The sequence below is a fragment of the Protobothrops mucrosquamatus genome, unplaced genomic scaffold (assembly GCF_001527695.2).
Source record: "Protobothrops mucrosquamatus isolate PMUCROS unplaced genomic scaffold, P.Mucros_1.0 scaffold1472, whole genome shotgun sequence".
In the NCBI taxonomy this organism is placed as follows: domain Eukaryota; kingdom Metazoa; phylum Chordata; class Lepidosauria; order Squamata; family Viperidae; genus Protobothrops; species Protobothrops mucrosquamatus.
This window is the reverse complement of record NW_015387650.1, coordinates 105200-131974: the sequence shown is the minus strand read 5'-3', so window position 1 is coordinate 131974 and position 26775 is coordinate 105200. Positions and strand designations below refer to the sequence as shown.

Genomic DNA, 26775 nt, shown 5'->3' with positions numbered 1-26775 from the left:
CAGATAGTTGTCCAATCTCTTACATATCTGGAAGGGCCAGTTCTCAGAGGCCTTCGGTGGATTATTTTGCAGCCAAAGAGCCCAAACAGGTTGTTTATTCCCTGTTTTGTGCCACCTCCCATAGTAGATCTTTGTTATGAAATGTCTGGATTTCCTTGCTAGAGCCTATCATTACGGCTGCCCATTGAAAGGGAGTTTTTTGTTTCTCTTGATGTAGTCACCGGAATAGAGATGATGAAAGAATAACCAAGCCAGGAGCAGTTTCCACACCTGTGAAGAATGCGGAGGAAGCTTCTCTAGCCAAAGCCGTAGAAGAATCCGTAGCCGAAAAAAACGACAAACAGACGCCGCCACTTCCAGGTAAGGATTAAGCTGGCACTTAATTTTTTAAAATTTTTATATACAGGTAGTCCTCGGCTTACGACCACAGCGGACCCCAAGATTTCTGTGGCTAAGCGAGACATTGGTTAAGGGAGTTTTGCCCCATTTTACGACCTTTCTCGTCACAGTTGTTAAGTGAGCCACACGGTCGTTAAGTGAACCTGGGTTCCCCATTTGACTTTGTTTGCCAGAAGGTTGCCAAAGGGGATCACGTGACCCCGGGACACGGCAACCGTCATAAATATGAGTCAGTGGCTAGAAATTTTGATCACGCGACCGTGAGGATGCCTCAACGGTCGTAAGTATGAAAAATAGTCACCAATAGTCCCTTTTTTCAATGCCGTTGTAACTTCAAACGGTCACTAAATGAACTCATCGTATGTCAAGGACTGTCTATACAGAGGCACACATAGATGGATGCATGCATGAAGGAAGATACACCCAAGGAAACTCGATCTTTATTGGGACAGGCTAATTTCTAGACTCCGATTAGCCTGTTCTTAATTAAGCCTAGCATTATCTCCTGGCACCTGGCCAAACATTCCATCATAATCACTCCTTATTTACCTTCCCAAACACATTCCTATTATCTGCACTCCTGCTATATTTACGTGGTCTCCCACACTCCAAATTAACAGCCAGATGGTGATGGAGGAGCTTTATAAACAGCTGTTTTAACTCACTCCTAATCTTGTTGTTGATAGCTCTGAATTGTGTAAGGAAATGAACTTGAGACAGGCCAAATGTTTTTGTTCCTGCTTCTCTGCCTTCCAGTAATTATTGCGCTGCGGATGCAAGACTATTTATTATTTAGGTGATCTCTATCTTGCCTTTGATTCAGCAGCTCAAGGGCGAGGGACAGAATAGGCAACGCCTCCTGTTTTATGGGGTCCTTGGCGCTCTCTGAGCTTGGTGGTTTTCTTTCAGGACTTCTATTACCCAACTAGGAAACATCATTAGTGCTGATGACCATCATCAAGCCACGTGTATATTAACAGAGAGCAAACCACACTCCCTTCCAGCACAGATGAGGTTACCTAGCTGAGTCATGAAAACATCTGTAAGAAATCTGCCAAGCCCCACAGTAGTTGTCCTCCTCCTCCTCCTGCTCCTCTCCGCAAACCCCACTCCCTTCCAAGATGTTATCTAATTGGGTCCTGAAACATCTGCAAGGAAACCACCAAGCTCAGAGACCACCAAGGACCCCACAGCTCAACCCTCTTCCATTGATGCCTCCTATTTTCCTCCCTAGTGGGTAGGCTAGGCTGGCCCAAAGTCAACCCTCGTGGGGGATTAGAACCTGGGGTCTCCCCATTCTTCTCCTAACCCCTTAAACCCCTTAAACTCCTAACCCCTTAACTCCTAACCCCTTAAACCCTACCCCACACGGCACACTTTCCTTACACTCCAGATCCCAAGATGAAATAGTTCTAGAGTTCTTGTTGAGTCCCAATGGCACACAAGGGTGAACTTAAATCACAGCCGTGTCCCGGCTTCGTTTTCATTAAAAGGCATCCTTCATTCCGTGTAACGTTTTGTCTTGTCTGAACAGAACCGAAGCCCGTCTATGCGCAAGCTGGACAGCCCGACGTGGATTTACCCGTTAGTCCCACCGACGGCCCTTTACCAAACTCAACGCATGAAGACGGGATGCTTCGGTAAGGGGATTTCTGCCTTTCGTCCCGTGTCTCACACCAGCCCATGTCCTGAATATTTTCTGATATGCCGTCATCTTCATGGACCATGTACAATGGACGGTTGGTTCCTGGCCAACGGATAAAGCTATTCAGACCGCCACTTTCTGGGCCTCAAATGCTATATAACAGTGGTGGCGAACCTTTTAGAGACCGAGTGCCCAAACTGCAACCCAAAACCCACTTATGCATCGCCGGGTGGGCGTGGCCACTGAGTGGGCGTGGCCACCAAGCTGTCAGCTCGTGTTCACTCGCTCGCTCGTTCGCTGTCCGCTCCGACTCGTGCTTGCTCTCTTGCTGTCTGCAGCAAATGCTGCTTCCGCCGAAAGTTGCTCCTTTTATAGTCTCTCGCCTATTCCCAGACTGTGCATGTGCGGAGAGGAGGAGGGAACAGCTCAGCCCAGCAATGGCTCGCGTGCCACCAGAGACGGCTCCATGTTCCGCCTGTGGCACGTGTGCCATAGGTTCGCCACCACAGCTATATAATGTCACTAAAGTGTTTTAAATTTAATTTTTATGTTTGCTATATAGTTATTAAAAGTTTTTTTTATTTAGACCAGTGTACTAATTTAAATATTCTCTCTTTTAACGTAAGATATTCTGGACTTGGGGACAAAAATAAATGAAGAGGGGCTTTTGACTGACTCTGTGTCCTGACAGCATTTCGCAGTCATCCAAATCGTCAGGATACGCAAAAACCAGGAGCTGGCCAGACCCCCGGATTAAAAATCTGTTCCTCTAATTCTTGCAGGCCGAGCATGAAGCTTGTGAAATTCAAGAAAGGAGACAGCGTTGGCTTGAGGTTGGCTGGTGGCAACGACGTTGGCATATTCGTGGCTGGCGTCTTGGAGGACAGCCCTGCTGCCAAGGAAGGCCTGGAAGAAGGCGATCAGATTCTCAGGGTAGGTGGGCAGCCCTGGTTTCATTCCAATCCAGCTGCAACGTCTGCAGCCGTTGTGTAAAAGGCCCTAAAGACGTAACCTGGTTGTATCTGTAGAAGCAGAGAGAAGGAAAAGCCGATAGAGGAGAGTCTTTGTAACTCAGGGTTAAACTGTGGGGTCCTTGGTGCTCTCTGCGCTGGGTGGTTTTCTTGCAGACGTTTCATGACCCAGCTAGGTAACAACATCGGTGCTAGAGGGGTTTGTACGGAGGAGGAGGAGGGGGACTGTGAGGTCTTTAGTGCTCTCTGAGCTTGTTTTTTTTTCCTTGCAGACATTTCATGACCCAACTAGGTAACATGATCAGTGCTGGTAGGGAGTGGAGTTTGCAGAGAGGAGGAGGAGGAAGGAGATGATGGACTGTGGGGTCCTTGGTGCTCTCTGATCTTAGTGGTTTTCTTGCAGATGTTTCATGACCCAACTAGGTAGCATCATCAGTGCTAAAAGGGAAGGAGGTTTGCAGAGTGGAGGAGGAGGAGGAGGAGGAGGCCTTGGTGCTCTCTGAACTTAGTTGTTTTCTTGCACTGATGAAGTTCCCTAGTTGGGTAATGGAACGTCTGCAAGAAAACAAGTTCAGAGAGCACCAAAGACCTCAAAGTCCTCTTCGGCCTCTACTCCGCAAACCCCACTCTCTTCAAGCAATGATATTACCCAGTTGGGCCATGAAATGTCTGCAAGAAAACAAGGAGGTTCAGAGAGCACCACACATGTTGGCGATTAGCAAAGAAGTTATAGCAGAAGGCTAAGAAGGTGCTCTGGGGAGACATCTACTGGTGTCTGTGAAGGGCACCAAGTCCCAGTCAAATGACACAACATCTGGAACCTAAGAAACATAACAGAAACTCAATACAGCTGTTTCAGAAAAGCAGATTGCTACCTGCTTGGATTCACTGCATTATACATTTATTTTTGTAAAGTTAATGTTCCTTTTGGGCACCAGGTAAACAACGTTGACTTCACCAACATCATCCGAGAGGAAGCCGTTCTCTTCTTGCTTGACCTTCCCAAAGGAGAAGAAGTCACCATTTTGGCACAGAAGAAAAAAGACGGTGAGTCCACGGTCTTCGCTGGCCTTGCTAGATTCGCTTGACCAGCGACAAAGGCCTTCAGCCGCTTTTCCTGCCTTTCTATCGTAACAGTTTATCGGCGCATCGTGGAATCTGACGTGGGAGATTCTTTCTACATCCGGACCCACTTTGAGTACGAGAAGGAGTCTCCGTACGGGCTCAGCTTCAACAAAGGGGAGGTCTTCCGCGTGGTGGACACCCTGTACAACGGCAAGCTTGGCTCCTGGCTGGCGATTCGGATTGGCAAGAATCACAAGGAAGTGGAAAGAGGCATCATACCGAACAAAAACAGGTATATTTCAGACTTGTTCCCCTCAAGCCAGCATCTGCCTAGATCAGGGATAGGCAACCTTGGCTCTTTTATAACTCCTGGACTTCAACTCCCAGAATTCCTGAGCCAACATGGCTCAGCTTGGACATCTCTCCCTTTCCCTCAGCATGGCTGGCTCAGGAATTCTGGGAGGTTTTTTTTTAAGAACTTTTTTTTATTTTTCCCAACTCTTCCCCATACATATCAACAAATATACCGCAATATTTTATCACGTGTTAACGTACATTCTTTTTACATTCTTATCTATCAGATGCTCTTAATAAAATAAAATAAATACATACACATAACTTTTGGTGTTCTCACCCATTTCCCCTTTCACTGTATCTACTCTTTCTTCCTTCTTCTCTACCTTCTTTCTCCCTTTCTTCTCTTTCTTCCCTACTTCCCTCTTCTTCCTCTCCTCTCCTCTTTCCTTCACCACTCCCCTCCCATTTCTCCCCACTTCTCCTCCTCCTCCTCTTCTCCTCCAACCTTCCTACTTCCTTCCCCCCCCTCCTTTACTCTCTCTTCTCTCTCTCCTCTCCTTTCTTCCCTCTCATTCCTCTTCAGATACAATTCAGGGGTAATGTCTGAGCAACTCCTCTCTCTAAATTTCCCTATCTATATTATATATAATAAGATTAATTTTCTATTACGTTAATACTTCTATTTATCTGACTTTCTCTGTATATACCTCTATAAATATTTATACAACCTCTGGTTATTCAATACTGTGTCGCCTGGGTCTCCCTCCTTATCTGGTCCTTTTTCTTCCATCTAAATTGGTGTTAACTATCTTTTAACCGTATTCTCTTTTCACCCAATCATAAAAAATTCCCCAAATTTCATAATACTCTGACTCTGTCTTATCTTTAATTATCATTGTTAATCTATTCATTTCCGCACATTCCAGTATTTTCCCAATCACCTCTCCCTCTGGGGGGGGGGGCTTTCAGTGCTTTCCAATTTTGTGCAAACACAATCCTGGCTGCAGTAATTATATGAATAATCAAATATGTTTTCTCTTTATTATATTTCTCTGGTAAAATACCCAGCAGGAATATTTCTGGTCTTAGTTCTATACGTTGTTGTATCATCTTTTCTATCCATGTTCTAATTATATTCCAATAAGTTTTAGCTTCTACACACACACACCACATATGATAAAAAGAACCTGGTATTTGATGACATTTCCAACATTTCATAGATCTGTCCTTAAACATTTTAGCTAGTCTTTCTGGAGACATGTGCCATCTGTAGAACATTTTGTACATATTTTCTTTATACGCAGTCGCCATTGTCAGTTTATAGTTTTCTTTCCCATAGTTGCTGCCATCTATCTAATTCAATCGTATATCTAAAATTCCTTGTCCATTTTATCATTGTCTCTTTCACTTGTTCCTCCTCTAACTCCCTATGTAGTAGGTAACTATACATTTTTTATACATTTTTCTTCCGTTCCCGTGAGTATTTCATCTAACTCTGTTGTCCCCAAGTTAAAACCATCTATTTTAACATTTTTTTCATATCTAGATTGTATTTGCGTTCTCCATGTACCAATTCATCTTTATTCCTTGTTCCTCTAATTGTTGTTTGGTTTTCAGCTCCCCCGTATCTGTTAGTAAGTCTTTATGTCTTATAATATTTCCCATATTAAGCATATTGGGGTGTATTAGCGCTTCCATAGTTGAGAGCCAATTTGGAATCTTCAAATAATGCTTTCTCTTTATTTTCTCCCAAACCACAAGTAAAGAATTCCTTGTATGGTGTCTCTGGAAATAGCTATGTATTCTATTTTTCCCATACCATATGAAAGCATGCCATCCCATGTCCCTCTAATGTCAATAATCTCGTAAGGAATTCTGGGAGTTGAAGTTCACGAGTCATAAAAGTGCCAAGGTTGCCTACCCCTGGCCTAGACAACTGAAGTCGTGCTTAGAATGTCTACGGAGGGTCTCCGTCGTCCAGGTCCTGGTTGTCTCAAATGTGCTTTTTCAGGAGGCAACTGGACTTCCTTGTTTTTCTTTGAAGACGTTTCGCTTCTCATCCAAGAAGCTTCTTCAGCTCTGAGCCAGTTGCCTCTGAGCAACCGGAGGTCATAAAATCGCTTAACAACAAAAGGTCATAAAATCAGATGAAACTCACAATCACTGGCTTGCTTAGCAGCAGAAATCATAGTCCCAGTTGTGATCATAAGCCCAGGACTACCTGTCCTTTCGTTGTGCTAACTCGCTTCGCTTACTTTGCAATTGGGCAATTGTCCTGCTGGATGTCACTGGCCCCTCACTTTGCGGGTCTCCATTGTTTTGTGTTATTGTCTGTTTCACCCAGAGCTGAGCAGCTGGCCAGTGTCCAGTATACCCTGCCAAAGACCGCAGGTGGGGACCGGGCGGATTTCTGGAGATTCCGAGGTCTGCGCAGCTCCAAGCGAAACCTGAGAAAAAGCAGAGAAGATCTGTCTGCCCAACCAGTTCAGACCAAGTTTCCTGCCTATGAGAGAGTGGTCCTCCGAGAAGGTGGGTTTAAAGAAGACAACAGCGTTGGAAGGGACCTTGGAGGTCTTCTAGTCCAACCCCCGTTCAAACAGGAGGCCCTAATCATAGAATAACAGAGAGGGAAGGGACCTTGGAGGTCCTCTAGTCCCACCCCCTGCTCAAGCAGGAAGGATGCTCCTCTAGGAACAGTGGTGAGGAGAAGCTTGTGTTTAGACAGAGTTGAAGAGGAGAGGTTACTTTTCAGTTACTTATTTTTCATCCTGAAAGGTTCCTAGGGAAAGCCAGAAGTCTGATCTCCAACCTTGATAGGTCACCGAGATTGTGATTTTGCATCTGAGCCACGTCTGCTCCTCTACTTGATGTTCTCCCAAAGGGGTTTGGGATTCCAGTCCAGACCCCACCCTTTTCTTGACAATCAACACACCACTCAGTGTTTTTCAGGAGAAAACTTACTCAGATGTTGCTTTTTCATTCTAGCTGGATTTCTCCGGCCGGTGACCATCTTTGGACCAATTGCAGATGTTGCACGGGAGAAGCTGGCTCGCGAGGAGCCCGACGTCTATCAGATTGCCAGTAAGCACCTCGCCGCCCTCTTGAATCAGTTGCCGCTTTCTCAGCTGAGCAAAAGGCTCAAGCGGGAGGACAATGGAAATAGCCAGGCCAACTGTGACTGCCGGCAAACACAACCTTTAACGAAAAGCATTGACATCTAGAAGAGGTTTTTTTTTGCACCCAGAGCTCGCTCTTTTCTCCAGAGCAAGGGGGGCACTGAAAAGGAGATACCGGTTAAAATGTTTCCTGAATAATGGATAATGTGTGCTCCCTTTTTTTTTCCCAACAGAAAGTGAGCCCAGGGATGCTGGGACTGATCAACGTAGCTCAGGCATCATTCGTCTTCACACAATAAAACAGATCATTGACAGAGTAAGTAATTGGATGCTCCTATTTCCCCAGACAAACCTTATCCTATTCCTGAGAATAATTGTACTTCCAACTATCCTTGCCCATTCTGAAAACTCCCAAAAATGCAACATTACCGCTTTCATCGGCCTGAATTTATTTATTTTTTCTTAATAGCAGGCTTTTCACAATCTTGGTGCCTTCTACTTCTGTGCACAGTGGTATCTCGTTGCTCATCGTTAATTGGTTCCAGGAGGTGCAACGAGTACCAAAAACAATGAAATAATGTAGTGAGTCACAAGGCAGCCGACACTATCACGTTCTAGCTTGGTGCGTTGAGTGCTGAACAATGAATACTGGGGACAATATTTTTGCATCCAAATGCGTTGACTACCAAATTCGATGAATGCTTCAAAGCTGTTGAGTACCAAGGTACCGCTGTACTTCAACTCCCAGAATTCTCAGTAAAAACCAAACTGGTTGTGAATTCTGGGAGTTGAAGTCCACAGGTCTTACAGTGGCCAAATATCCATGCCTTGCACAAAGCTCATCCAGGTGCTTTCTTTTCGTCAACTGACGGACAGACGTTCCACTCACCTTTCTTATCCATGTTCTCATTTCTCAGGACAAACACGCCCTCTTAGACGTCACCCCAAATGCAGTGGACCGCCTAAACTACGCCCAGTGGTATCCCATTGTGGTGTTCTTGAACCCGGACTCCAAGCAGGGGGTAAAGACCATGAGGACGAGACTCTGTCCAGAATCCCGGAAAAGTGCCAGGAAATTGTACGAGAGGGCTCACAAGTTACGCAAAAACAACCATCACCTCTTTACGGGTGAGCATGCCAGGAAGAAGGGTTGGGTTGAATAAATAAGATATTTTTCCCTGATTCGGTCCCTCCTCCCTCCCTGTTTTCCTTCCTTCCTTCCTTCCTTCCTTCCTTCCTTCCTTCCTTCCTTCCTTCCTTCCTTCCTTCCTTCCTTCCTTCCTTCCTTCCTTCCTATTTTTGTCTTGATGCCTGTGGGCCTATTTTTTTTTTTAAAAAAAGGTGTCCTTCAAACAAATAATGTGGAGCGGAGGTCCCCAACCCCCAGTCTGTGGACCAGTACCGGTCTGCGGCATGCCAGCAACCGGGCCGCACAAACAAGCAAAGCCCCATCCATGGGATGCAGGCAGCACACAAAACCACACCCCCTCCAGTCCCCGGAAAAACCTTTCTCCACGGAACCGGTCCCTGGTGCCCAAAAGGTTGGGACCTTTGACGTGGAGCAACTCTGTGTGAAAAACATCACTGAAGGCTCTGAATGAAATCATCCGTATTCTTCAAAGTCTCACAAACCCTGTTTCCTCTTAAGCGAAATGGCCCTGGAATTCTACTAGCACTTGCAGGGTAGATGACAAAACCAGAATTTTTCCTCCAGTCCAACCTCATTTTGGAAGGGAGTTCTTTTAGGATTTCTAAATCTGAGGTCTAAACTCTCAAAATCCTCGACGCAGCCTCTTTCTGTCTCTCGCAAGGCTTCTAGAATCGCTGAAGATGGTTATGGGCTTGGTGCAAGTTGTAGCCGTGACTTAATTTCATTGCCTCGCCTCTCACTCTAGCTTTTCCTTCCCTTTTCTGCCTGTCTTTAGCTACGATTAACTTGAACTCCATGAACGACGGATGGTATGGAGCCCTCAAGGAAGCGATTCAGCAACAACAAAATCAGCTAGTTTGGGTGTCGGAAGGAAAGGTACGGCGTTCTTCCTGTTTGTTAGCAGGTGTCTTGTTCAGCGTGTTCAGAATCTCAATGGATTTTAGGTGAAAATCAGCTTCTTCACGTGGTTGAAAGAGATCTGAAGGGTAGCTGCATCTGAAGCAGCTATTCTTTTGAAATCAGTGCAGGTCAACTGAAGAACTAACGAAGAAGTAGAGATTGGAGATGAGGGACATAAAAGGATTAGTCTTTAGTTTATACCTCTTAAGACCTGCGTGCTTGATAGGCAACTGAAAGGTTTGGGGGAATGTGAACATCTGCCTAGGTGGGCTGCTTTCTGGTAGACCTCCTGTCCCTCGTGACAAACTTGGACAGAAGCAGAAGCAGCAGCAGCACCAGCTTACAATGCTTCTGACTTCTGCTGCTGGACCTGTCAATAGGACCCTGTTAGCTGGTGTTAGGAAAAGGCTATAGGAACATGAGCCCAGCAAACTCAACCATGTTGATGAGGGCCGTTGTTCTCCAGGTTTAGATAAAGAGATTCCTCTATCTTAGAAGAGAATATTTGTAACTCAGGGTTGAGCTGTGGGGTCCTTGGTGCTCTCTGAGCTTTCTCTACCTCACTTGTAGAGATGGTCTTGGAGGAGACTCAAGATCCTTGAGCAAATTCCCAAGGAGGTGTAGAGTCCAGCCTTTGCAGTTGAGACCAAGGCGATGTCACCACCTTCCCATTCAACTGTCCAACTCTGATGTGTCTAAAACAGGCAGATGGTACTACAAGTGATGACCTTGATCTACATGATGACCGGCTGTCCTACCTGTCGGCTCCAGGTAGCGAGTACTCCATGTACAGCACCGACAGCCGGCACACCTCCGACTACGAGGACACGGATACTGAAGGCGGAGCCTACACTGACCAAGAGCTGGACGAGACGCTCAACGACGAGGTTGGGACCCCCCCAGAATCTGCCATTACGCGCTCCTCTGAACCTGTAAGAGAAGACGCCTCCGGGGTCCATCCAGAGAACCAAACCTACCCTCCATATGGGTCCCAAGGCCAGCCACAGCCAAATCACAGGATAGAATCTCCTGGTTTTAAAAACAATACTGCTCAACCGGTAAGGATGTTAGCAGAACCCGAGAAAGCAAACCTCTTCGGTTCCCACCAGCCCAGGACCCCGAATGGATTCCCTCTGGTTATTTAAAACAGAGGTCCCCAACCCCCAATCTGTGGACCAGTACCGGGCTGCAGCATGCCAGCAACCGGTCCACACAAACAAGCAAAGCCCCATCTGTGGGATGCAGGCAGCACACAAAACCACACACTTTCCGATCTGAGGAAAAACCTCTCTCCATGTAACTGATCCCCGGTACCCAAAAGGTTGGGGACCTCTGATTTAAAATGCTTTAGTCTCTCAAAAGCATCCATAGTGGACCAACAAATCAATTTTTTTGTGTCAATTTTTCAGTGTTAGCCTTGCCAAGTCACCTCCGTGTTCTTCTCCTGACCTTTGTGGTGTTTTCGTCGTTGCAGTCAACCCGGATCTAAAGTTTTGATGGATCTCCTCCCTGCCCCCCCCCATAGTAACATGACTACATTTTCTCCTTGCCCCCCCCCCTCCACAACACAACTCTAGGGCCATTTGCAGCGTCCCACTGTGACATGATCCTATTTTATGACAGCTTTTTGCAAAACCTCACCTCTTGCAAACCGTTGGCGCATAGCGACCATCACAAAAAAGATAGTAAAATCAGATCAGTTAGGTGACGGACCCATTTTATGCCCGTTACAACTTATGACCATAATGGACAGGCTCCATTAGAGACATGCCTCAAGGAATACTGGTAGGAAATGGTGAAATTAGCAGGGAAATGAAACAAATTTGCTCCACAAGCTTAGCGAAATAAGAGAATCTGTTGGGTTATCCTAGCATCTGCCCCCTTTTTCCTTCCCTTCTCCCCATATGAAGTCCTTCAAATTGCCCCATTTTTATTCCTGTTGGTCAGCTATGGTTTCATACGCGAAAGGACTTAAAATGCATGTAGAACACGTCTCTGTAGGGATTGTGGGGTGATTATAACTAATACCCATAAGCTGCTCAGAATCGCCTTATTGATGAGACAGGGCAGGCTATAAATTTAATAAATAATACTAATAATGTTTTTTCATGCACTGGGAGAATCCCAGCTTGACCGAAACCTGTTGTTTTAAACACTTCGCAGAAAGCAGACGCTTCAGCCCCCTACCTTCCCCCGTCGCCAGAAACCGGGGGCCCGGCCTCCTTGACTCCTGCCGTTAACCCCTGTGTAAGCCTCCCCAGTGTCAGACTGGAGGACCCCGGGGCGGCCCCCTACAACTCGTATCAGCCACCAGCGGGGCCCCTAAGGATGGCTGGCCCCGAGGCGGCGCCCCACCTGGTGCTCAGAGACCCGGAGTTGGCTTCCTTACCACCGCACATAGATGCCACTAAGGTACCCGTGGCCACGCGGAAACCTCGCACGGGTCCGGGGGCTGCCCGTCGAAACGATTGCCTGATCGTACCTGCTTTGCTTGCCTACTAAAGGGTCTCATTGCTACTCAGCTGCCCTTTCTTCCTGCAATCCAAAAGAATTTCTGTGCTTTGAAAAAAAAATAGCTAACTTGGGGCTGGGGCGTTCATTGATTTGCATGCATTCAAGAATCAATCCTCATTTCTGCTGCAATGAGAGATCAGCTAAAAGGTACCACCGGTGCATTTCAAAGCTTTACAGCTTGATTTTTGTTTCTTTATTTATGTTGTGTTGTGTTGTTTTTCTAAGTGAGGCGTGGCTGAAAGCTTTCTCTTACTTTTGTTAATGCACTTTTCAGGAAATCACAGCCATGTTTCCAGAGTGATAATACGGGATTTTTTGGCATTGAATAGAAATGGCTTCGGGTCACCCTGTATTTTTACCAGCTGTGGGGGACGGGCGGCAGCAGTGATTCTCGGGACTGTTTGATTCTGAGCTTCTCCCTTGGGCAGGGCTAAATTTTTAGCTGGAGTGTTTGTTAGGCTGATTTTGACGGCCAGTGGATCCCCTGAGTACGAGCAGTCCTTGTTTAGCAACCACAGTTAAGTCTGGCAACTCTGCCGTTCAGCAAAGCTACGTAAAACCACAAGCATGCTTAACAATCTGATGTCAGCTTTCCTTTGCTTTATAGACCCGGGAGGGTCGTAAATGCAAAGAGTGGTGATTCAGTTGCTGAACGAGGCAGTCACTAAGCGAGGACTATTTGTCAGCTTTTGAAAACAGCTAAATTTTCGATGCTCTGGGTGTGGTAAAGCCCTAATTTGACCGAGATAGATTGATTCCAGACGTTGTGCAATATCTGACGGAAGCAAAACACTCTCTTTGCACAGATGTACAGGAAGGACCCCTCCTTTGTAAACGAGGACCTCCCCCGTCAAAACTTTGCCTTGAAGCAGCCAGGACAGAGACAGGAGAAGGAGCCGAATCTGACCTACGAACTGCAGGGTCAGTATCTGGAGAAGCCGGCCAACCGGGATTACGAGCCTCTGGCGTACCGCTACGACTCCTCCAGCTACGTGGACTCGTTTCCCCACGGCTACGACCCTCGCCTACCCTATGAGGAGCGCGTGCCCCCCTATGAAGACCACTGGATGTATTACGAGGAAAAGCAGCCCTACCAGCCTCGGCCCCCCTACGAGAGCCAGCCGCCCCGGGATTTCGACCCTCGGCAAAACGCCGAGGAGAGCACGGCGCGCAGCAGCTACTTCGCAGCACAGCCACCGCGCTTCGAAGAATCTCCCCCCGTGGCCTACGACAGCCGGGCCCGCTACGAGCCGGGCTCCAAAGCCTTCAACCTCTCCCAGCTGAGATATGAGGAGCCGCCTCCCCCAGGCTACGAAGTCCATGGGAGGTACAAGTCTGAGCCCCAGACATACTCTGCCACGGTGCCACGGTCGCCCGAGCCAAAGCATTACTTCGAGTCGCAACCCCGAGGCTACGAGCAAGCGCCTCCGCCGCCGGGCTTCAGCGCGAAAGCGGCTCCCTACGAATCGTCCCTCGGCAGCGGGGCTCCGCATCCTCCCCTCCCTTCCCAGAGCAAGCCTGAAGCCCTGCCTTGCAACAGTAAAGCACTGCCCACAACGCCCGCCGAGGAGGAGGAGGACGACCCGGCCATGAAACCCCAGTCGGTGCTCACCCGGGTGAAGATGTTTGAGAACAAGCGGTCCTCGTCGTTGGAGAAGATCAAGGACTCGAATGACCTCTCTGCGGTGAAGGTGGGACCTCGGAAGGGCTCCGGGCAGCAAATGTTTGGTGGGAGTTAGAAGGGTGTCAGAGGATTTTAGAAATAAGACGTAGGAGCCAGTTAAAGCTCCAGTCTCTCTCCCTCCTTCTCATTCCCATCTCCCTCCCTCCTTCCTTCCTTCCTTCCTTCCTTCCTTCCTTCCTTCCTTCCTTCCTTCCTTCCTTCCTTCCTTCCTTCCTTCCTTTCTCTGTTTTCCCTCCCTCCCTCCCTCCCTGTTATCCTTCCCTTGTCCCTCCCTCCCTCCCTCCCTTCCTTCTCTCCTCCCTTCCTGTTATCCTTCCCTCGTCCCTTCCTCCCTCCCTTCTTTCCTTCCTTCCTTCCCAAGGACAGCCATCTTATACAATATCAACTGATTTTCAGGGGCGGGTAAATTAAATAAACATAAAAAATGGACATTACAGAAATGGGCCCCCTTTTTAAAGCGCTGGCAAGATCTGCTCCTCCATCCTTACCGAAAGGATGCCGTTTGGCCCAAACAGTGGTAAAATAAGCATCTCTGTGGGATCCTGGCCGTTCTTTTCTGACTTTATCTCTCTGCCTTTTAGCATCCTCCGGAACTTGCGCCTAAACCAAACGTGGCACCCCTCACCGGCCCTAAAGCAGCCTCTCAAAATCTGACCGAGCGTGACAAATCAGCTTACAGGTAAATGCAGAAGATGATGTGTGTGTGTGTGCGCGGGCGTGTGCGCCCGTGTGTGCACGCCACTGACCCAGCAGCAACCCACAAGTTGCCTGCATGAAGCTGGAGGCCACTCTGGCATCTGCTTTCGCAAACAGACGGCTCCATTGCTTGCTCTTTTGAAATGATCCCTAAGATGTAACCAGTCATTTAGTGACCACATTTGGAACTGACCCTTTGGTCATTAAGTGAAGCAGTCCTTCAATGAAACTGTGACTGTGCTTATGATCTGGCTTCAGCTTTCCTTCTCTTTGCGGACCTGTGAAGATCCTCAATGGTATCAATGGTATGGTGTGATGACAGGTAGTCCTCGTTTAATGACCATTCACAGCTACAACGGTGATAAAAAAAAGTAACTTTATGACCAATCTCTGAAGATCCTCAATCTTCACAGATTGGCCATAAAGTTAATTTTTTAACACTGTCGTAGCTGTGAAAGGTCATTAAACGAGGACTACCTGTCATCATACCATAGTCCTAGTTTTTATACAAATCTCGAGTTTCTGTAGCGCAATTCGGAGTCTGTTCCCTCGTGTGTAAAGCACCACGGCTCTCTCTTTCACCCAAATCCCAGAGTTTTCCAAGCGTGGTGGTGGTGGGAAAAATAGGACGAAGATGGTCACCACCTTGAGTTATTTTTATAAAAATAATAAAAGGTAGGAAAGAAATAAAATTCCTTTTAATTCCTCTGGTGCCGCTAGAGCCCCTGAACCGCAGAAACCTCAAGCCAAGCCCCCCGAGGACATCGTCCGAGCCAACCACTACGACCCGGAAGAAGACGAGGAATACTACCGCAAGCAGCTCTCCTACTTCGACCGTCGCAATTACGATAGCAAGCCCGCTGCGCAAGTCCCCAGCAGCCACCATGCGGAGCAAGGAAAAGCCGTTCACAACCAGCTGAACTACACCAATTATTCCTCCAAGTAAGGCTTTGTTCCTCTTCCTGCACGTCTCCTCCTTCCTAAGCAGGGGGTTGGACTAGAGGACCTCCAGGCTCCCCTTAGGGCCCTATCATTCTTACGTTCAGTGTCTCTCGTTGGCAAAGCTGTTCCTGTAACAAAGCTTCCTCATCCTGTGGGTTTCTCTCGCCAGCCCCCTTTCCTTGTCTTCCTCCACTGTTCCTAAGATCTGGGGGTGGGGGGAAATTGGGAGCCTTTAAGGCCAGTGTGAGTCTAAAACGGGGCTCTCCAAACTTGGCAACTTTAAGACTTAACGGACTTCAACTCCCAGAATTTCCCAGCCAGCTGAGGAGAATTCTGCAAGTTGAAGTTTATAAAATTGCTGAAGTTGGGAAACATTTCTTTAAGGGATCTCCCAGAGCTGGCTAGGGAATTCTGGGAATTGAAGTCCACAGATCTTAACCTTGCCAAGTTTGAAGAGCCCTGTTTTAAATTCACACGGGCCTTAAAGGCTCCCAATTTCTCCCCCTGGCCCCCCAGATCTTAGGAACAATGGAGGAAGACAAGGAAAGGTCTAACACGGTGTTTCTCAACCTTGGCAAGCTGAAGATGGGTGGACCTCCACTCCAGAATTCTCCAGCCAAGAGGTGTGGACTCCCCCAGAATTCCCCAGCCAGCTGTAGAGAATTCTGGGAATTGAAGTTCATAAAATGGCTGAGGTTGAGAAACATTTCTTTAAGGGATCTCCCAGGGCTGGTGGGGAATTCTGGGAGTTGAAGTCCACAGGTCTTCACTTTGCCACGTTTGGAGAGCCCTTGGCCTAACAGGGCGTTTCTCAACCTTGGCAAGCTGAAGATGGGTGGACCTCCACTCCAGAATTCTCCAACCAAGAGGTGTGGATTCCCCCAGAATTCCCCAGCCAGCCAGCCAGCCCTGGAGAATTCTGGGAGTTGAAGTCCATACAATTGCTGAGGTTGAGAAACATTTCTTTAAATAATTCTGGGAATTATCCCAGAAATGAAATATTCTTTGTGGGTGGAAGTGATAGGAATGGCAAGAAGTTGTAGGGTTGATGTCTTCTTCTTGTGCCCTAACAGGGGGAAGTCAGTAGACCTGGAGCCTCTGGAGAGGGGTCTCGGAGACAAGCGCTATGAGCCCCCTCCTCAAGTAACTCCCCCGGTGCCCTCAGTCCAGTATACCCAACCTCAGTCCATCAATAACCCCATCGTGTCTCTTCAACCCAAGTCTGTCCTGGCTGAAGGTGAGCCTCAGATTCGTCCTGCATCTACTGAAATGTTTTTGTCTCCCATTCGGGGATTGTGGGTAGCAAATCCGGCATGGGGACCCATCGTGAGATGACAGTTTGCAAAAAAAAAAAAAAAAGGAAGATAACAGGTGCAGGTAGCCTTGACTTACGATCCCGGTGAGGCCAAAATTTCTATTGCTAAGCAACAGAGGCACTTTTTTCAGTGTCGTAACTTCGAACGGCCACTAAACTACCCGTAGTTCTGATTTTAGCAGAAAGCGCTCCTAATTGTCCAAATCCAGAAGAGCAAGAACTGTGACGTGATCATGATGAATCGGATGGATTTAATTTTGCTTTCTGCTTTTTTCAGGAGGAAGGGTGGGGAGGAAATGGGGCTCAGCTGAATAATTGTAGATTTTGAAATATTGCCATCTCCTCTGCTTTTTTTTTAATTTTTTTAATACAATTCAACAGTGCTTATTCAACAAACGTGTTGTCCTGAGTTCATCATTCACTAATTCAAATTAAATTCCTAATCCCTAGTTTGTTTCTCCAGCCGTTGGTAAAATAAGTCCCAAGTTTGAAAATATTCTTCTTTTTTCTTTCAGTCTCAAAGTAAGTCTGTCCATTTCTGCACAATCTAGTATTTTTTAATTATTTCTTCCTCCAATGGTATTTCATTTTTCCAATATTGTGCAAATACAAGTCTTGCTGCTGTTATCACATGCGAAATCAAATATATACTTCGTTTATCAAGCTTTTCTGGCATTATGCCTAATTAAAAAAAAATCAGGTTTAAAGTCTACCCGTTTCCCCAGCATCTTTTCTAGCCAAGTATGTATTTTTGTCCAATATTTCTTTGCTTTAACACATGCCCACCTCTGCTTTTTTTTTTTTTAACATTTTTTATTGCAATCCACTCTGCCAGACTTCCAGAATCCCCCCCTGTCCAAACCGGAGCTGCCAGCCGCGCCTCAGAACAAACCAGCGGCGTTCAGATCTTCCAGCCGAGAAGAGACGGTGCAGGCTACTTATTACCCCCAGAAGAGCTTCCCGGATAAAGGCCCCGTTAACGGCATCGAGCAGCTGCCCAAAGCCACCCCGGCCTACAACCGCTTCACCGCCTCTTCCAAGCCCTACACCAGCGCGGCCCGGCCCTTCGAACGCAAGTTCGAAAGCCCCAAGTTCAACCACAACCTCTTGCCGGAGGAGACCCTCCCGAAGCCCTCGGAGATGCCTTCAGCCAAGCCTCAACCGTCTCCCCAGCCCCTTCTGAAAGCACACGGCTCCGCTCAGCCCGAGTTCGAGGGCAACCCGGAGAGCTTCTCCAGCCAAGTGGACAAACTCAAGTACCAACCAAATAACATCAGCGCCGTGCCGAAGGCCATCCCCGTCAGGTAAGGGGGTCACCCTCTAAAGCAGGGACTCCACGGCCGTTCCTGGTTGGCGGCCCGGTGCGGGGTGGTGGCGGAGATGCCTCTACGCGCGGCGCATGCGTGCACGAACGGAGCTCCAAGCGCACGCACGAACGGGGCCACGATTGCGTGCACAATGCACACGGGGCCAAAAGCTCTTGAGCAACGCTAACGCCCATGCGCTGCCGCAATGCTAGTGCAAGTGGGGGTGCGCTCGTAGTGACACTAGCTAGTGCCTGTATGATACGATATCGTTAGCACCTGTGTGCCGCTGCAATGCTAGTGGCGAATGGGGGGGTGCGCATGCACACGCACGTGTGCACTGGCCAGCCACTCAGGCAGCCCAGTGTCCAACAGCCCACGGCCTGGTAGTGGGCTGCGGCCCACAGTTTGAGGACCTCTGCTCTGAAGGACGCGTGGCTTTCTCTGAACCCATTTCAACAAGACCCCAGCCCAGAGAAAGGGAGGGGGGCAGTCTAAACCAGTTAACCTGGAAGAGTCCAGACAACCTTCTAAGTCACGGAGGGGCTTTGTCGTATGACTTGGGGCAGTGTCCTGGGGGTCACATGATTTCCCCTTTTGCGACCTTCTGACCAGCAAAGGCGGAAGTGGGATTCACTTAACAACCGTGTTATTAACTAAACAGCTGCAGTGATTCACTTAACAGCTGTGGCCAGAAAGGTCGTAAAACGAGGCAAAGCTCACTTAACAAATATCTCACTTAGCAACAGAAAGTTTGGCCTCAATTATGGTCGTAAGTCGAGGACTATTGGTAGGCAATATTTTCACGTAGTGTTTTTCAGTTTTGCTTTCCTGGCGGGCTCGTTTTTGCTCAGTAGAATTTGGTAAGTGATATCCCGCACCTAGTCCTCAACTTAACGACCATTTGTTTAGTGGCTGCACGAAGTGACAAAGAAGATTGGGAAGGGTAACTTGGGACCAGTCCTCACACTTACAACGGCCACAGCCATGGGATCAAAATTCAGGTGCCTGGCAACCGGTGTGTACTTTTGCCGGTTGGAATATCCAGGGGTCACGTGATCACCGTTTGCGACCTTCCCAGCCAGCTTCCGACCGATCTGTGGGGGGGAGCCCGATTCACTTAATGACAGGGTATTCACTAAATAACTGTAGTGATTGGCTTGATAATTGGTTGCAAAATTGGGCACGGCACTCTTTCAAAGATTGCCTTGATTAGCAATGGACATTCTGATCCCAACCGAGGGCTGACCTCCGTATGAACGGGCTGCAAGCCCCACACTCCCTCGCCCTGATGGAGTCACTTAGTTGGGTAATAAAAGGCCGGCAAGCAAAGCACCCGATCTGATTCCACCTCTCTGTCTTCAGCCCTTCTGCTTTGGAAGATGACGACGAAGAGGAAGGCCACACCGTCATCGCCACAGCGAGGGGCGTCTTCAACAGCAACGGGGGCGTCCTCAGCTCCATAGAGACTGGCGTTAGCATAATCATCCCCCAAGGAGCCATCCCGGAGGGAATAGAGCAGGAGATCTATTTTAAGGTCTGCCGAGATAACAGTATCCTTCCGCCTCTAGACAAAGAGAAAGGTAAGAAAGAGGGCAAAATTCTCCCTTTCGTTCCTTATCGGTCCCAAAGGTGCTTTTTTCCCAAAGGGCAACTGGACTTTCTTGTTCTTTTTTCCTTGAAAACATTTCACTTCTCATCCAGGAAGCTTCTTCAGTTCTAACTGAATGGTGGGGAATGGAAGGATTGATATCATCAGACTGACCCTCAGAGTGCTAATGACCAGATGGCTGCAAAGAATATAAACCCTTCCAGTCCCCACCACTCAGTTAGAACTGAGGAAGTATAAACTAGTATAAAGAGAAAGTAACCCCACTCCTTTCTAGCACTGGTGCATTTGTTACCTAGTTGGGCCATGAAATGTCTGCAAGAAAACAGCCCAGCTCAGAGAGCAACAAGGACCCCATTGAAGCTTCCAGGTGCTCTTCCAGGGCAGCTCCATGTAGAGCAAGGGTCCCCAACCCCTGGGCCACAGCCCATTCAGAACCAGGCCGTGCCAGAGGTGGACAGACGTGCATGCCTTGCGACCCCCCCTCACACCAGCTGTGCACACCCCACAAATGAAGCTGTGCATGCCTGCCTCTCGCACAAAGCCATCCCCTTTCCTTTCCCCCAGGGAACCGTGGTTTCTATGACACCTTAACACGGGGCCGCGGCCCGGGCTGTGCAAAGGGCGGGTGAGCACGCGTATTCATGCAGCCCCCCTGCCCCTCACACAAAACCGTTCCCTCCGCGCCAGACTGCCAGCGGGGAAAGTTTGGGGAACGCTGATGTAAAGCACCATTTCCCCCAGGCTGTCTCTTTTAAGCCAGGAATATTCCTCCCTGTCGTCCCATCTCCTTTATGCCAACCCTGTGGAAGACCCACCCGGTCTGTAGCTCAGGGGGGCCTGTCCGAGGGTGTGCGGAGTCCTGCTAACGCCTCTCCTTTCTGTCCTCCCTTGCAGGCGAGACGCTCCTGAGCCCGCTGGTGATGTGTGGGCCGCACGGACTGAAATTCCTGAAGCCCGTCGAGCTGCGCTTGCCACACTGTGCGTCCATGACCCCTGATGGTTGGTCTTTTGCTCTAAAATCCTCCGACTCCTCGTCGGGTATGCTGTCCTCCCTCTGTCCTTTGGGGGCTTATGGGTGCTACCGAATCATTTAAGCTCACCTGTCCCAGGTGGGCCCCACTGTGGAATCTTGAGATGGGACTATATCTCTTCTCTTTTTCGTCTCCGCTCTCCATTTCATGTTTCATTGCCAGTGTCTGCATCACGATGCAAAAAACAAAAACAAAAAACCATTGCACCAAATCATGATGAGTCAATCAAAAGTGACACGGTAGATAATCCAGGACGTTATCACAGTCCCGTTTAACCACGCCATTATCTACCCGCTGTCTTGCCTTGCGCCATTTCCTCCCTCCCTCCTTCTCTCTCTCTCTCTCTCTCTCTCTTTCTCTCCCTTTCTGGTGAGTCTGGCACACTGCCAAGCCCTTTTGGATGAGTGACAGATGATAATAGACCAGAAATCCTTTCCCTTTCTTCCTTTCTTTGGTCAGTTGTGTCCTAACGGGGTCCGTCCGAGTCGAATTCTTCGTTGCTCCTCCAATAACTCCTCGCTCCCAATCCGCTGAACCTCAATCCGCTGAACCTCAAGGTGGTTTCTAAGGGAACAGATGAATTTGGCAGATTTAAAAAAGGGCCCTTTTGCAAAAAAAAAAAATATATATCTTTGCCTTCAACCCCCCCTCCCCCAATATAAACAGGTAGTTCTCAACTTACACCCACAATTAGGCCAACATTTCTCTTGCTGAGATGATTATTAAGTGAGTTTTGCCACAATTGTTAAGCGAATCACTGCAGTTCTTAAGTGGGTGGCACGGCTGTTAATCGAACCCGGCTTCCCCCGTTGATTTTGCTTGTCAGAAGGTCGCAGAAGGGGACCCCGGGACACTGCAGCCGTCATAAATGTGAGTCAGTGGCCAAGCATCTGAATTTCGATCACGTGACCACGGGGATGCTGCAACGGTCGTAGGTGTGCGAACTGGTTATAAGCCACTTTTTTCAATGCCGTTGTAACTTCTGACGGTCACTAAAGGAACTGTTTTAAGTCGAGGACTACCTGTATTTATGCTTCCTTCTAAATGGGGAGATGTTATGGAGAGATGGAGGCTTTGTAAGGCATCCTAAGATAGGAGAGATCTGACGGTCGATGGCACTCGCTTGTGCTCCCCCTAAAGTAGTAAGTATGGAGGCCCCCCACTCACTCACCCTAAAGAGGGGACGTCTCATTGGCTTAAAACCTGAGGTCCAACGTTTTCCCGGAGCACAGAAGTCCTGGTGTACAATTTAAGCAATTTTATGATGGGGGCTGCTAGAGCAAGGCTGTTAATGGACCGAAACAATACTTAAAAAAAAGTTTTTAAAAGGGGTGTTTCCAGCCACATAAGCGTAAAAACATTTGGCATCCTTCAATGTATACATATCTGCATATGGTATATAGAAGCAATGTATTTATGTGTGCAGTATTTAAAAATGTATTCCTATTTGTTCACTGATGTATCTGATCATTTTCAATGCCAGTGTGTTGATGAAGGGAGAACCAATAGCAGCATTGAGTATTTCTAAAATATTAGGAGAACCAGTTATGTAGAGAAGCCGTAACTGGTTGAGTCTTACTGGAATTCAGTGCATGAATTTGCATGCTGCTGTGTGTGAAATCCCCTCCCCCCCAAAAAAAAAGATTGGGAAACCTTAGAAAATGGATCTCTTGCAGCCACGAGGATCCACAATTCTCCCTTTCACCCTCAGACCCTGCTTTTCAATCTCTATTTTGTAATGAATTAACTTGAAATGAGCGAAAAGAGGGGTTTATGGTGGTCCTGCCACGTTCTCTCTCTCTCTCCTGTGCTTCTGCGTTTGGGGTCTTCGTTGGGTGCTGCTGTGGTGTGCGGGTGTGGCGTTAAACACATTTTGCCTTTTCCTGTTTGTACTCAAGCATCTCTGCAGCTTAACCTCCATTCAGTGTGCTGTTACGTTGGTTATCTTTGCTCCACGGGAGAATTTTCACAACTGGCCAACTCTGTCTTCTGATGTGTAAAGCCATACAATGTCTTAAATAAATACGTTTTCTTTTCTTTTTTCTAAACAAACGAACAAACAAAAAAGAAACTTTCTCTATTTGATTCTGGGATTCTCTTCCTCGCTGTCTCTTTCTCTCGAGCTTCTCCTAACATGTTCTCCATGCTCTGTCTTTCTCGAAATGAACATTTTATGACGCATACTAACCTCTCACAAACACATCTTGTTTCAAAAAAAAATGTTCAAATGTGCTGGCCACATTATCCTCCAAATTCTATTGTCCTTCTTTTGGTTTTCATCTCATCTCATGAAGCACAGGGGGCACGTCACACCTCACTTTAAATGACCCATAGCACCCTGAATCCTTGAATGCCAAGGTGAAAGCTGTTCCCAGAGGGCTCTTTCTGAACTAACCATGAACCTCCTGTGTTCACACTGTCATTTCCTTCCACGTTAAAAAAAGGATCTCTGAATACAGATCCTTGCCTGACAAGTCTCCACCAGCTTTCTCTCCTCCGTTGCCCCTGGAAGTTGGTCCTCAGCTTCCAAAGATGACCTTCCATGTTGGTTTCTTAACCAACAATTGAGTGATCTAGCTAAGGTGCTGAATGTCTACTCAGTGTGAAAAGAATATTCTGTTTAAAAAAAACTGAAAAAAACAAAATATTTGGGGAGCTGAGAATTAACCAACAATTTGCCCTTTTTATGAATTGGGAGGATTTTTTTCCCCTGACTCTCCTAAACATGGGCTCGCTTTTGCAATTCCAAGGAGGGCATCATCCAAGGGGCTCCCTTTATATGTGTCCCTACTAACACCTGCCTCTTGGTCGTAGTGTTGATCCTGATTGTTTCCGTGCATTTCTCACAAGAACTGTGTGGTTTTGGAAGAACGTTCTTGTTTGCCTACATAATCCCGTTGTGTTATTCTGAGTGTCTGATTGTGAAGTTCCCAAGAGTTTCAGGGATTGTGCGTTTGTAAAAGATAAGAGTGCAAGTAGTGGAAATCGTTACAGAGCTTGAATTAAACAGTAGATAATTGGCATTTCTCCAAAATAGAGTAACTGGAAGAAACAATTAGAAAGAAATCAGGCTAACTTTGGTTGCATCTTAATCTGACATAAGGAGATAGTAACTTAACCTCTTAGGTTGCCCTGGGCATCACACCCTAGAAGTAAATCTTAGCTTTGTTCTGCACAATCGGATTTTTGTACATTTGCAGAAAGATTGCAAGCTTGCCTAGAAAGTGAGGGTCAACATAGCTTAGAAACCAAGGTGCCATCATCACTTGGCTGTATTTCAATAGCTACATTAGACCTAAAATCAACATTGCATCCATTAAGAGCGCAGCTATATTATAGCTAGAGGAAATAGTGCTATGGAAAAGAGGTAACAAAACTGTGATCCTCCACGACAATTCTTAACAGCCACAGCTAATATGGTTAATAGAGACAGATGCTCAAAGCCGGGGGGGGGGTCCCAGCTGTGTCTGAAAGTTGTTTTAGTGGCCCCATTCTTTAAACCAGGGGTCCACAACTCCCAGTCTGTAGGCCGGCGCCGGTCCATGGCACACCAGAAACCGGTCCGTGCAAACTAGCGAAGCTCCATCTGTGGGATACAGGCAGCACACAAAACCAGAGCCCCTCTCTCCACGGAACCGGTCCCGGGTGCCCAAAGGTTGGGGACCGCTGCTTTAAACCACTCACTTTTTTCCCATTGGGACTCCTTCAAAACATTGGGTTTCCATCCATTGTCCTTGTGGGTTTTGTTTGAGCAAAGTGAGCAGGCAGAAATTAGCACAGGCTGTGAAAAACTGGTAACAGAGTTGGACTGTCAATCCTAAGGAGAGTTGTATAAGGGGGAGGGGGGTCATTTTGGCCTGAGACTCCACAAATGCCTTTGAGAGCTCCACACGGCCACCTCTAGAAGAAAAAGTCTTCTCCTACAATGCAGGTATGGAGCCTTAGGGTCAGCTCTTTCTCGGAAAGCTTCCTCGCCTGCCTGTTGAGAATTGTTGCATTAGATTGACCTGATCTTCAGCTGGCCTCAGGCTTGGTCCTCTAGGGCCGCAGGGGCCCATCTGAAGCCTCAGAGCCTCTCCAAAAATTGGCCATCATTAATACACAGGGGAGGAGTACTCACCGTGACTGTCTTAATAGTTCCAAGCTAAGGTGAAGTTAGATTCCTTGGAGAGCATCCCAGCCTGTTTGAACTTCTGCATACCAGGCTGCTTGATCCCATGGCTAGGTTTGGTGATTTAGAATTGCCCTTCTCAACCTTGGCAACTTGAAGACTGGGGATCTGTGACTGGGGAATTCTGGGAGTTGAAGTCCACCTATCAACTAACGGCCAAGGTTCAACTCTTCAACTCTAGAAAGTTGATGATCAGGAGATAACTCACTTTGGAGGAATTTCCCATAGCCAGAATTCCTTGAAGCATGGGGGTCCTTAGTGCCCCTTGAGCTTGGCTGTTTTCTTGCAGACATTTCATTACCCAGCTAGGTAACATCATCAGTGCTGGGTGATACCTGCAAGAAAACAACCACACTCGAGAGCACCAAAGACTTCAATCCTCTCTTCTGTCGATCCTTGAAGTATTCCCAGGGTGGTTGAAATCAGAAGAGCAAATGAAAACCTGCCCCTTGTTACGTGTTTGCCTGGTCCTCCCTAAACCAGGAGGTGAATTTTTTTTACATTCTTGTTATCTTTAACGATATTGTTATCCAAGATTGTTCCCCTGTTGATGATGGATACTAAACTACTACATTGTTTTCCTCCCACAGGTGACCCCAAAACTTGGCAGAACAAGTCTCTTCCCGGAGATCCAAATTATCTTGTTGGAGCCAATTGTGTGTCAGTTCTAATAGATCACTTCTAACCCTTACCTTAGTGGGTGGATCTGAGTGCGAAACCAAGATTTTAAAAAAGAAAATCAGACCAAAAAAACAAAAACACACAAAAAATCAACAAACCACCACCTGCGTAGAAACTGAACCACTCTTTTCAAGTATTAACCCTTCTCCTAGTATTAAGCAATCTGTGGTTTGACTAACAACAGCTAGTCAGAACGTTCTTGAACCATGATCAGGGTACACGCGTTTGCAGCAACTAAACCGGTCTACAGGGGCCACGCAAAGTCCTCGCGGGCAAGCCTCTCACCTTCCTTAACGGGACACTTTTAACGCATCATAGCTTAAAACCTTAAACTACCACAGAAGCAATGCAATTTAGTGTTCCCCCCCCCCCAGGTTCATAATTCACTGTTGAATTAGGGGTGAATCTTTTTTTGTTGTTTGTTTGTTTCTTTCGTTTATTTGGTCTTGTTAAAAGTTTTCTTCTCCTTTTTTCCTTTTTAATTTAAAAACCGAACACCGAACACCTTGAACCATTCTTAGAAGAATATGCAAAGATAACACCATTCCTTCATTTTTGTTTGTTTTTGGTGGGTTGGGGGGAAAAACCTGGTAACCCGAGGGTTTTCCCCCCTCCATTCCCTGGAGGCAAAAAAAAAAAAAAAAAAAAGATTTTGCTAGCACAATAGTGGGAAATTTGTCTTTCTCTTGCCCAGGATTAGCTGACCTGCTAGTTCACCTGTTTGTGTGAAGACCCTCTCTTTCCCACGCCCCTTTTGTTACCGAGAAAAGAGAAAAACGCATGGGGTTCATGTGCCTCTCGAAATTCGCCACATCTGCGACAGACCACGTTATTTAGCAGCGTTGCCTTATCCTCCTGCTTTTAACATAGTTTTTCATTGTCATCGTAGCTCACCGTGCTACTACTGACCTAGAGAAATTACGACGGGGGGGGAGATGGGTTGTTTGAGGTTGTGTGAATATGTTCACTGGGAGACCAAAAGAGAGTTAGTGAAATCCTGGGTTTTGCATTGTCCAAACGGGAGAATTCTGAAGAACATAACGGTAATTTTTTTTCTTTTTTCTCTCTCTTTTTTTTAATTTTTAATTTTGTTTTCTGCTATGCATTTTGGAAAAATTTATAGATGTTCTAGATTGCTTGTATATAAAAACTTGTGCGTACCACTTTTGTTCTTGGTTTGTAAATTAACTTTTATAAGCTTTACCTTTTTTATATATATATAATATATACGAGGATATGTATTATATATATATATGTATGTATATATGTGTATATATATATA

The 26775-nt window shown here is 47.0% G+C and overlaps 1 protein-coding gene across 1 annotated transcript in view; it reads left to right on the top strand.

Annotated features, from left to right (window-relative positions):
• The window catches only part of TJP1 (tight junction protein 1), a 149121-nt gene extending 122360 nt beyond the window's left edge, over positions 1 to 26761 (top strand). Inside the window, exons 11-30 of the mRNA XM_029285291.1 lie at positions 218 to 360; positions 1934 to 2039; positions 2827 to 2977; positions 3954 to 4062; positions 4153 to 4372; positions 6722 to 6906; positions 7363 to 7458; positions 7727 to 7809; positions 8411 to 8621; positions 9419 to 9519; positions 10248 to 10601; positions 11707 to 11955; positions 12864 to 13748; positions 14323 to 14420; positions 15158 to 15379; positions 16453 to 16616; positions 17530 to 17998; positions 19364 to 19581; positions 20505 to 20648; positions 25403 to 26761. Of these exons, the coding sequence (XP_029141124.1) occupies positions 218 to 360; positions 1934 to 2039; positions 2827 to 2977; positions 3954 to 4062; positions 4153 to 4372; positions 6722 to 6906; positions 7363 to 7458; positions 7727 to 7809; positions 8411 to 8621; positions 9419 to 9519; positions 10248 to 10601; positions 11707 to 11955; positions 12864 to 13748; positions 14323 to 14420; positions 15158 to 15379; positions 16453 to 16616; positions 17530 to 17998; positions 19364 to 19581; positions 20505 to 20648; positions 25403 to 25497 (4303 nt within the window). The 3' untranslated portion in view covers positions 25498 to 26761. The remainder of the gene's footprint in view (positions 1 to 217; positions 361 to 1933; positions 2040 to 2826; positions 2978 to 3953; positions 4063 to 4152; positions 4373 to 6721; positions 6907 to 7362; positions 7459 to 7726; positions 7810 to 8410; positions 8622 to 9418; positions 9520 to 10247; positions 10602 to 11706; positions 11956 to 12863; positions 13749 to 14322; positions 14421 to 15157; positions 15380 to 16452; positions 16617 to 17529; positions 17999 to 19363; positions 19582 to 20504; positions 20649 to 25402) is intronic.
• The last annotated feature ends 14 nt before the right edge of the window (positions 26762 to 26775 follow it).